General features: G+C 42.8%; 1 protein-coding gene across 2 annotated transcripts in view; it reads right to left on the minus strand.

Annotated features, from left to right (window-relative positions):
• LOC122792944 (RIB43A-like with coiled-coils protein 2) overlaps nucleotides 1–12,478 on the minus strand; it is a 582,834-nt gene that overhangs the window by 253,375 nt on the left and 316,981 nt on the right. For both annotated transcript variants that reach the window (XM_044060542.1, XM_044060534.1), the window contains exon 5: nucleotides 9,541–9,659. In XM_044060542.1, the coding sequence (XP_043916477.1) occupies nucleotides 9,541–9,659 (119 nt within the window). The remainder of the gene's footprint in view (nucleotides 1–9,540; nucleotides 9,660–12,478) is intronic.

A 12,478-nucleotide genomic window follows, 5' to 3' on the forward strand; every position in this document is an offset into this window, starting at 1 on the left:
ACAAAAGCCACTATCAGTTATCAGAAAATTCCTCACTATGTAAAAGTATAAAGGGAACTTTCCAGAAACAATCTCTTTTCATGCTCCAGAGGTAGACATATCTGTCGCTAGAGTTGTCATTATGGCAGAATAAGGATCTGTCTTAGATGTGAGTAAAGCCAGTGGTCAGTGCTCAGCAACAGAAAGACTTGGCATTTGTATGTACTGTACCTCGAAACTACAAGTCTAGCCTAACAGTATTCTTTTCCTGATATGAAAGAAAAACGATTTCTGTTCAAGGCAGACAATATGGTAACTATATTTTAGATCAGGCTATGGGATGAAGCTTAGCAAAATACCCCACACTTATGTGTCAGGTTAATGCAGGATGGAAGCAAATAACCTGAAGATTTAAATCAACTATTATTATGACTGGCTACTGGATTTCTTCATTGTGCACTGGTCACAATTCATACATCCCTTTGACTCCCACCAAAATTATCAGTGGCCTCTTTATTGCTAAACGCTTTTGACTTTGTGGGTGGACATTATTAAGAGATTCAGTTCTGCTGAGCTATTTGACACATACATATTTCCCTATGCTGATACTTAAATCTCTTAATTATGAAGATTGTGAAGACAATAACTGCAAATTCAGTACTATAATCAAGCCAAGATGAAATAATAGTACTCATTGTGGTCTGCCATTTAAGCAGTGTAGGTCTAAATGGGACAAAGTAGCCCATACAATTAGTGATCCAGTCATCAAGTGGTACAGACTGTGATCAGCACTATAGGTGTGAATGACTTAAGGATGAGCTAGTGCTTAAGCAGCATAGCTCGTTGTACACCAAACACATCACACACAGCAGACAACACACCAGTGTCTCACAAACATAGCCCATAAGGCAAAACAATAAACCATCACAGCCCACAAGACATAACAATAAACCAAACATACTAGTCATCGGTGACTCAGCTGTGAGACACACTGATGTTCCCTCACCAAGCTTGACAAAGAGAAAGTCACGGTCAGTTGTCTGCCTGGTGCCAGAATCCGCCACATCACACACTCACTTAAGTCTCTCCACAACAACTACAAGTACAACTCTGTCATTGTCCATGTTGGTGTGAATGACTTGAGACGTACCTCCCTGGACTATATGAAGAGACATGATTGAGCTCTCAGAGTATGTGTCCCAGGTAGGTATGACCCTAGCCCTAAGCAGTATCCTACCTTCACCAAGAATGATACCACAATACCAGCAAAAAATAATTGACTTCAGTAACTGGCTTAGTTTCTAGTGTCATTCCAACGGGATCCAGTATCTGTCTGCCTGGGATGACATGGTTGATAGGTCTCGATGCTTTGCCAGAAATGGCCTCCACCTGTCACCACTGAGTTTCCGGATCCTGGCTAAGGCTCTCGCCTCCCCATTGTGCCTTTTTTAGGCAATGCCCCAAAGACAACTCTTCCAATATAATAGATCTATCAAAAAGCAAATTGAAGGTTATCCTGCTTAATGCCAAAAGCCTTAACCTGTAAATGCACTCACTGGAAGCTCTCCTTGCACTGGAAGATGCTAATGTCTGTGTGGTCCCTGAAACTTGGCTCAGGGCTGTGGAGAGCACCCTTGCCTTACCAGACTATACCGTATTCCACAAATTCTGTCTCCAAAATGAGGATGGGAAGACTAAGGGTGGTGGAGTCTCTATCTTCATTAAGGACAGGCACGCCTCCAGACTGGTTTTCCAGCATGATGAAATGGAATTACTCCAGGTGCAACTGACAGTTGGCAAGATACCCATCCAAGTTACAAACAGCTGTAGACCCCCCTCCATGACTCAGGATACCCATTCCTCTTACCTGGATTTACTTGACTCCAATAAGGTATCCCCTAACACCCTGATCCTTGGTGACTTCAACTACCCCACCATAGATTGGGTGAACTATTCCTGCACTAACGCACTCACTCAGTGATTCCTTGACTTCATCAGTTCTAACACACTAGACCAGCTTGTCTCATACCCATAAGGGAAGATAATATTCTGGACTTGGTTCTCACCAACATGGGCAAATACTACACCACACCCATAGTATGTTCTTTCCTGGTGAGATCAGATCATCGGACTGTCTCATTTGAAGTTTCTATTCCACCCAACCCCCCCAACCGTAATCAAGCTAAAAAACTTCTCAAAAGCTGACTACAACTTCCTAAGGGAGAGTATCTGTAGTTTCTCACCACCACCCCCCCCCCCCCCCAGAGGATGCAGACAACTATGCTGAGCAGTACGTCAATGCAGTATACAAGCACCTGTACAACTGCATGGACTCAGCCATACCCAATAGAACTAAAACCTGCTCCTCAAGGAAACACAAACTTGTTTGGTGGACATCCTCTATCAACAGGCTTTACAGCAAAAGGAGGAAACTGTTGTCCAAGGGTAAAAAGAAACATATTCCAAATTGGAAAAACTCCCTCCTTAGCCTCAATAAACAAATTAGATCACTAGTGAAAATCTCCAAAGCCAATTATGAATCAAAACTAGTCTCTGAAACAAAAGATAACCACAAAGCCTTCTTCAGTTACGTCAGGAACCTCCACGGCAAAGCCCAGGTTTGTTCTGAATTAGTGCTTAACAGTATCACTTAAACAGATCCTGTTGACTTAGCCAACCTGCTAGCAGATAGGTTCAGCACAAACTCCACCCCCCTGTCCCCACAAAAAACCCTTTCAACATCCCCAATACTTGTCCTGCACCTCACATCTCCATAGATCAAGTGCTAAAAGCCCTAGCCAAGGCAATGAACACAGCTTCCATGGGACCTGATAGTATCCCAGGCCATATTCTGTATCATCTCCAGCAAGAACTGGCTTCGCCATTGAGCACCCTATTCATCTACAGCCTAAGTACAGGCTTCATTCCAGCAGAGTGGAGAACTGCCATTGTCATCCCCTTGCACAAAGGTGGTGCCACTACTGACCCTGGAAACTATCACCCCATTAGCTTGACAAGTCTGATCTGTAAAGCCATGGAGCGTATTATTATAGATCAAATAAAAAAAGACATGGGCAATCTCCAAGCACTTGACCCCACCCAGTTCAGATTCATCTAGGGCAGATCTTGCCTGCTGAACCTGGTTGACTTCTTTGAGACTGTCAGCAAGGCCCTGGATGAGGGAAAGTCATTTCATACAGCTTACCTTGACCTGGTCAAGGCCTTTGACATAATCCCCCACTTGGGCATCATCAAAAAACTAACACAACTTGGCGTAAATCCCTATCTCATCAGGTGGGTGCCCAACTGGCTCACTGACAGGGCCCTCAAAGTCAAAATATGTGCCTCCACCTCCAATAGCAGACCTGTCACTAGTGGAGTTCCCCAGAGATATGTCCTGGGGCCCCTACTGTTTGACATCTACTTCTTAGAGGTCCAAGTAAAGACAAAAGGCTTGTGGCTGACCAGGTTTGCAGATGACTGTAAGTTGGGTGCTGTCACTGACTCCCCAAATGAGGTTAACATACTGCAAGAGGGTTTCACAGCAACTAATGACTGGTGCCAAAGTCATGGCCTCAAGCTAAATGCAAAAAAATGTATCATCAAACCATTTGGCAAAAACACGGCCACTACTGATTACCACGTCAACAGCAACCCCTTAAGCACACAACCTGTGGTGAGAGACCTGCGCACTCAGGTTGATAACAACCTCACAGTCAACCAACATGTAGCGGAAGTGGCCAGAAAAGCCTTTTACTTAGTTCATCTCATAAGTAAAGGGATTGCATCCAGAAAAAATTAGTTTATTACCTCTCTATACTCCTCCCTCATTAGACCAATAATTGAGTATAACGCCCTGTTTGGTATGTACCTCTCCAAACATCTACACCAACTGGAAAGGCCACTGAAATACCTCACAAAGAGAATCCATGGCCTCCAAAGCCTGTCCTATGTGGACAGGCTCAAATCACTATCACTCTATTTGGTATTGTACAGCTTGCTCAGGGGTGATCTGTATCTCACCTACAAGGTAATCTTGGACCCTGCCCTACTAGAGATGCTCGGTATATGTAAGTCTAACTCCTCACACATTACCAGCTCAAAAGGCCTGAATCTAATATGCAACATCAACAAAACCTGCTGGAGAGACAGGTTTGTCTAACAGAGGCTGCACCATCTCTGGAATAGACTTCCCATACATGTCAAACAGAGCATCTCACTGACCCTCTTCAAGCGCACATTGATGAGTGGATGGAAAACCACAAATTTGTCCCAGGGGTTCCACCTGTGTTTCTCATTGACAGGGGCAACAGGTGCCTGAGGTTTCTTTTTGGGGATAAACTCTTGGCTAAGCTTGTAATGGCCTCAGGGCCATTAGCCTAGTAACCTCCTATGATCCTATAAGAAAGACCTACCTGACTTAAGCTATTATTTTGCCACTTGTTCTCTGCATAGCATGCTGCTCTAACTTCAGCTGCATCTTTGTTAAACTGCTTACATCAAACGTACTTGAACAACAAGAATTAATACTACAGATAAAAGATAAATAATAATGCAGTAAAAATACTCCAAACATCAGAGCATCAGAATTAAGTACCATACCAGCTGGCTGCAGCCCCTGATTCTATATTTGACCTCCTCATTCAAAATTCCCTTCTAAATCAGCCCTCCCAGATACTCAAAACCATTACCCACTCCACTATCTTCCCTTCTATCTCAGTTCTCAACTTTACAATGTTCTTACCTCTACTCAGTTTCATCCCTTGTGCCTTCAGTTTTGTATTCTATTCCCCTATTCTTTGCTGAAGCTCTTGCTCAGAGGCTGCCTGTATTGTCGCTTCATTAGCAAAAAGAGGGGACAGATCAACAATGGTGCTATATGCAGATGTAGCCCATCACCAGTATGAACAGCAGTGGACTCAGAGATGAACCCTGATGCACGTCCAATCCCTCTGGGAACCAGTCTGTGAGTCTGAACACTATTCTTACTTGAGTCATTGGGTCCTATTAAATAGCCTACACTACTTCTACCAATGTTTCTGGGACTTCGAACCACTGCAGGACTGCCCAAATTAGCTTTCTTGGAAAATTGTCATATACGTTCTCCATGTCTAGGAATTTCCAGCTGAACTCTTTCCTCATCTTTAGCTTCTTCTCAGCTATCTGTCCCACTACAAACATTGGGTCAGTTGTGCTGCATCTTGATTTGAATCTGAACTGCTCATCGTCCATCTTACTATCTACTGCTATGTGCATTTATTTATCAATCGCCCACTCCAGAACTTTCATGCAGTGTGACAAGAGTTAAATACCTCTATACCATCACCATCTGCAGATATCCCCTTTGTTCTTGTTGTCTGGCACTAGTATGCTTATTATTCTACCATCTGGGATATGCCTTTCTCTCCATGCTGCTATGAATACACAAAGGAGCAATTTCTTCCCTATCTTACCCAACATCTTGATCATACCTACTGTGACCTCATCTGAGCTTGCTGCTTTCCCTGACTTCATTCTTAGTGCTGTCCTTACGTCCTCTAGGGTAGACTCATTTTCTTACATCATAGGCGGTGTTTGAAGAAGTACAGCTTCTGTGGGGTTTTCTTCATTCATTCCATTTGCCTTTGATTTCCTGTGGAGTGGTGAGTGGGTTATTGCTGGCATCCCTATGAAGGGTGTTTGACTACCTTCTTTATCTTTATGTCTTTGCCTTGCAAACTGACAAAATTTCTTTGCACCATCTACTGAGTCACTTTCCAGAAGCCTTGTTCTTTGTTATTGCAATTCTTCTCTAAGCCTCTTTTGTTTGCCTATCTGTATTCCTTTTTAGCCTGATCCTTCTTTTCCATCCCACTTTTTCCTGCACTCCTTTTTTATTTTGCTGATTTCCTGGACTTCTGCATTTCACCACCAGCTTTCCTTTTGTACCTTGTTTCCATACCTCTTTCTGACACATATTTGTTCTATAGTCCTCACATATGCTGTTTTGAGGTGCTGCCATTCCATCTATTTTAACAACTTTCTGAGGTGCTAGAGCTATAACTGATTCCTTGAACTCTTGTGTTTTCTCTCCAATCAACTTCTAGCCTGTCAGCCTTTGTCTCTGCTGGACTGCAGAGCCTTCTCTTACCACTGCTTGCAGCTGATTGTGGCAACCAGTTGTTTATGCTGTGGGATGACTGTTTCAATGGGGATGGTTTTACAATCACAGATTCTACCCCAATGCCCTTTCTTTAGTAGGATTACGTCAACCTGAGTTGCATGTTGGCCTCTCTTTTATGTGATCTTGTGACTGCCTATCTTTCTGAAACATGTGTTGGCTACCATCAAGTAATTTGCCAGACAGAAGTCTAGAAGGGCCTCACCTTCTTTATTCCTGTTGCCCCACCCAAGTGGACCCAGGCAGTCTTCATATCCTTTTCTGTCTGTCTTGATATGTGCATTCAGGTCACCCGTTATCAACATCATTTCCTGTTATTCTGATTATCTAATAGGTCCTGCAACTGCTGTCTGAATGCACTCTTTTCATCACTATCACATCCCTACTGTGAGGCATAGGCTGAGATGATGACATCCCTCATTGTTTTCTGAAGCCTCTCCCTCACCACAATTCCCACACCATTTGTAGTTTGTCCTCCTTCAGGGTAGTAGAATCTGGATCCTAAGCCAAGTGCTTTACTGCACTTCCCTTCCATCTTGTCTCCTAGATGAATAGGATATCCATACTCCTCCTTACCATCATGCCATCCACTTCCAAGCTGCGCCCTGTCAGTGAACCCACATTGAATAAAACCTGTACGTTCTCCAGAAGGTATTCATTAAAAGCAGGATCAAATAAGTACAACTTAAGTCAACTCTTAAATAAGGCACACTGAAAGCCATCAAGGTAGTAAATTCCAAAGACATGAAACGTGATAAGCAAATGAATGAATGCTTAATGTTTTGAGCTGTACATGTAACTATCAGCATTCCAAGGGAGTCAGAGCATAGCACCCTAGGCAGGCAGTATAAGACAGTAAGCTCCTTCAAGTAAGAGGGAGTCAAGGCCATACAGTGACAAATAGACCAACACCTGTATTTGCAATAAAGGCATAATATATTTATTGCAAGTCTACCTCTACAAGGAGGTCAGTCACAAGTAGAATCTCTCAGGATTTGGTTCTGGGACTTCTCCTTTTTGGCATTTACTTCTCTGAATTCAAGGCCAATGTCAATGGCCTCTGATTGACTAAATGTGTAGATGATTGCAAATTAGGAGCTGTCATCAAATCGCCCACTGACAAATGTTCTCCAGGAAGGGCTGACACAGACGAACAACTGGTGTCAAAGCCATGACTAAAACTAAATTCCAAGAAATGCATAAAAGTATCCTTCAGAAAGTCATCCACCCCTGGTAACTATCACATTTACAACACACAGCTAAGAGTTGGCCCAGTAGTCAGGGACTTGGGGACACATATATACAGTAATCTAGCCTTTGAACATCGCTTGTCTATAGCAGTGAGGAAATCCTTCTATGTTGTGCAACTTATAAACAAAGCTATGGCATCTAGGTCCAAGGAAGTCATTGTTCCACTGTATTCAACATTCATCAGTCATATTATTGAGTACAGTACCCCCTTTGGTATGTGCCTAACCAGGCATATCCAACAATTGGAATGATGACGGAGGTTCCTTACTAAAAAAATACAGGGGGTAAGTAACATGACCTACGCAGACCGCTTCAAGGCCCTATCCCTGTATTCTGACTTCTACAGGCTGTTGAGGGGAGATCCATGCCTGACATACAAGACATTGCCAGACCCCACTCTGCTGGACCTCCTGCATATCAGCAAAAAAAACAGCACCAAAATTACCTGTTCTAAAGACTTAAACCTTGCCTGTGCTATAAATAGGACATGCCAGAAACACAGGTATGTATCCCAGAGACTACCCCTTCTCTGGAACAGGCCCCTCATGTATGTGATGCAGATTTACTCCCTAACCCAATTCAAGTGTAACTTGGGCAAATGGATGGGGAATAGGAAATTCATTCCTGGTTTGGCACCTATGTCTGTAATGGACACAAGCAACCTCTAAATGGTTCATTTTCCAGGACCCTGCTTGTAAATGTTTCACCTCCCAAGCCCCTTCTTACATTTATCAAATTTACCAGAACTTGTCAGAGATTTGGATACATGGCTGGGCTTAAAAAGACCCTTTTGTTGTTAGCCCAGTAAACACCTATGAACCTCTTCTTCTACTTTCGGCTTTTCCCGGTTAGGGGTCGCCACAGTGGATCACCTGTCCGCTCATGATTGGCAGTGGAGTTTTACGGTGTCGAGTTGCCAGCCCAACCTTCCACAGAAGGCACACACACATGCACACACTCATGCCTAGGACCAATTTAGAGTGTCCAATCTACCTACAGCATGTCTTTGGGATGTGAGAGGAAACTGGAGCACCCGGAGGAAACCCACGCAACCACAGGGAGGACATGCAGACTCCACACAGAAGGCACACCAGCCGAGAATCGAACCAGCGAGCCTCTTGCTGTGAGGCGGCAACGCTAACTGCTGCACCACCGTGGCCGCCCTAAACACCTATGAACCTATAAAGTGTAAAATTAAAACATTATTCAAATTCCTGTAGTATGTAGTAAGGCCTAATAAAAAGCTTTCAAGGATATAGTCTAAGGGAAAGAACCCAACTACTGAAGTCTGAATTAAAATATAAAATTCTGAAGAATTATAAGGTGGTATGATGCTGGTTCACTCTATTTTCTTGACTACTACTAACATACCAGTCTGATCAGAGAAGCTGATATGCTTAAAAATGAAAGATGAATGCAGAGAATATACAACACAAAAATAATAACTACAGGTACAAGTACTTAATCTAACTTTTTTTTCTGCCCTCTCTCAGGATTTTGCTTGATGGCTCCTCTACCTTCACTCATTTGTTCTGGTGGAATGAAATCTTAGTACTCCCATGTTAAGCAAGATCCCTACACCCCATTCATTCCTACCTGGGAATCCCTATCAGCCGTTTGCTACCTGATGAGAGTCAGGTGGTAGGGATTGGACCAGATTACTGGTCTTAGGGAAGCAGCTTTCCTCCTCCACTTGGCAGCACTTTTCCCTACCTTAGTCGCTCCCCTGAGCCCACAGTTAATGCCTGTTGAAGGGAGCATGCAGCCATATGCCAATTTCCCCTCAGCAGTATTGTGAAAATGCACTATGGCAGTATGGGCTCTGCTGTCTCAGAACTAGACTGTTACCCATGTGGTGAGCCAGAGATGCCTCCCTTCTGCCAGGATAGACACACCAGCAGCAGTTCTCACCCATCATGCTCCCCAGTCAGCTCTTACAGGCACCCAAGCTGCTCAATGAACTCAGGTCACCCACAGTATAGTGTGGGATTTACTCCCTCTAGACCACAATGCTGGCTGCTTAATCTAACACATTGAAAAATATACTTAATCTCTTTCTTGTTTGTATCTTCTTCAATATGAAATGGATAATGTCTCCAGAACTCTAATGCAAATGAGACAGGGGAGGAAAAAGGAAAAAGGAAAATTACCAGGGCTTGATTGATGTTTTTCACAGCCACATTAATAGCTTTTCTGCATTCCTCTTCTAGGTTACTGAGGTGCATGGCTCTCTGATCCAGCTCTATCCTCTTCAGATCAAACAGGTTATCTAAAAACAGATGATCAAAGAATGCACTGTCAACAGAAAATAAGATGCATATTTCATATCTACTCCCCATTTTGCCCACTAAAAGCCATGTTCCCTAATTTTTTTTTTACTGTACATTCATTTGCTCTATTCCTACAGCATCTTATGCCCTTTCCTGCAAAATATAATAAATAACCTGTCTTTATCCACCAAGTGATAGTTCTCCCTGGATTTTGTTTATTTCAATGCTGTCACTACACTTTTTTTTCTTGACTATCCTTCTCTTCTCTCTCTGTGCTTGACACTATTCACCTACATCAGTCTCTTATTCAGTGTCACCAAATCATTGTTTGTCTTAACAGCTTCATTTCTTGGCGGTTAACCACTTAATTCCTTCTACTGATCAGTTACAGTTTGGTGACCCTTGCCTTACCCCACTATAATTCTAGTGAGACCACTCCCACCTGGTCTACTTTTCCTGCCAAATTTTCATTTCTAGTCACTTCCCACTAGACTTTAAATATAATTTTCCTGCTATATGATACCTTTAGAATATGGGCGGTTTTCTTAAACACAAATGACAGAATCACAGAGCTTTGCACACTGGGTTTTAGAAAATCCATTTTCCTTTTCTAAATCTGCAGGGCAGCAGAGAAAGGAAAACATGTGAGTTTTGTCAAAGCTCAGCTACTTTCTTTTTCTCCACTATGGTATTATCTTGGAGGCGATTACATAATTTAGCAGTAAATGAGGGAGTTATAGCTCCAATATGGAGGGTGCAGAATGGTTTACACCCTGTGTGAATCACTGTTTGTTATACAAGTGACTTCATAGTTCAGTATTTAGTAAACATGCAGAAATGGTCAACAGGATGTCACAGACCCAGAGACGTCTTTCTGCTCAATCATTTCTTTATTCTTTCTACATTTCTTTTAAAAATGACTTTTCCATTCCATTCAGCTCTCAGGTTTTAATTTTCTCTACATTGTGCAAGTACCTCACAATGTAATTTCTGTGCAGTGCATATATTAGTGAATGGTTAATATTTTAGCTGCCTCTTTTTCTATTCATTGCTACATGTCTTGCATCAGTGTTGATTATGCTCTCACTGTTATCCCAACCTGTCCAAATTCACCCAGAATATGGTCTTATTTTACAAAGCTAGTATTTTACCTTTTAGTTATGTACTCACCATAACTTTAGATGTTTGGGATCCATCTCGCCTACATTCTGTACTGATGGGCTCGGAGCCGATCCCTCGGCTCCGACTCGGCACGCTTATGCTATAGAGCGAGGCCTCTTATTGGCTGAGCTATCTTTATCCCAGGATGCACCACCACTAATCCCCCAGATCTTGTTTGTCCGCATTCATGCACACATGCACAACTGTTTATATAACATTGTTAGATGTTTCAAGATGAAACAACAGGATTCGGACCTTCTGATATCCTCTGATCTCCAAAGAAGGGGGAAGGAGGGTGGGTTATTAGGAATGTAGGCGAGATGGATCCCAAACATCTAAAGTTATGGTGAGTACATAACTAAAAGATGTTATGTGATCCTATCTTGCCTACATTCTGTACTGATGGGACAGCATCCCTAGCACCTAAATCCCAGGTGGCTCACTGGAAAACACTCCTGAGCACTGTGGAACCAAATGAAGCTCGTCCTCTAGATGCCACATCCAATTTGTAGTGGGAAATAAAAGTGTGCGGGGAAGACCATGTAGCCGCAGCACAAATGTCACTAATGGCAAGCTTAGAATGAAATGCTACCGAAGTAGCCATAGCCCTTGTAGAATGAGCTTTGACAGAGGTGGTAAGCTCTTTGTTAGAATAAGAATAAGCTTGAGTAATACAGTCCCTGATCCATTTGGCAATAGTGACCTTTGTGACAGCTTTGCCCAATTTATTGTCTGCAAAGGATACAAACAACTGATCTGTTTTCCTTGTTTGTTTGGTCCTGTCTAAGTAAAAACGTAACTGCCTGTGGACATCTAGTGTATGGAATATGAATTCCGCTTTGCTAGAGTATTTTGGAAAAAAGACTGTAAGTTCTAACGATTGTTGTAAGCAGAAACTAGAACAAACTTTAGGGACTAAGGAAGGATTTGGCCTGAGGGATACTCTGTCTTTGTGAAAAAACAAGTACGGGGGTTTTACTGACAAAGCTTGAAGCTCTGAAACTCTTCTGGCAGAAGTAATTGCCACCAGAAAAGCTGTCTTCCATGATAGAAACTTTAGATCACATGTAGCCGCCGGTTCAAAGGGGAAGGAAGTCAAGGTGCGTAACACTATATCGAGATCCCATGGAGGTGCAGGATGAGAAATCGGAGGTCTTAATAGAGCAGCACCTTTCAAGAAGGTCTTACACAATCTGTTGCTCATTAAAGGTGGGTCTATGGATTCGTGAAAATTGGAAATCGCTGCCAATTGTACCTTGATGGTAGAAACTGAAGAGCCTTGATTGAAGAGAGAAGTTAAAAATTTTAGTACTTCTGCCATGGGAATAGAAATGGGGTCCAGGCCCGGAGTTGAGCCCAAATAGCAAATCTTTTCCATTTGCTAGAATACAGTTTCTTTGTAGCAGACTTATGGGCCAAAGATAATATGTGTACAACATCTGGATCCAATGTATGACTCCTGACTATAGTCGGAAGAGGAGGAGCCAAGCCGTCAATTTTAAGGTGTGTAGGGACTGGTGGAATAGTCCTGACTGATGAACCAGTAGGTCTGGGATCTGATCCAGGAACCATGGACCTTCCAGAGCATATTTCTGAAGATAGGGAAACCATACTTGACGAGGCCAGTAAGGAGCAATTAAGATCATTTTGCTTCCCA

The sequence above is a fragment of the Protopterus annectens genome, chromosome 1.part0 (assembly GCF_019279795.1).
Source record: "Protopterus annectens isolate FY-2018-M chromosome 1.part0, PAN1.0, whole genome shotgun sequence".
Taxonomy (NCBI): Eukaryota; Metazoa; Chordata; order Ceratodontiformes; family Protopteridae; genus Protopterus; species Protopterus annectens.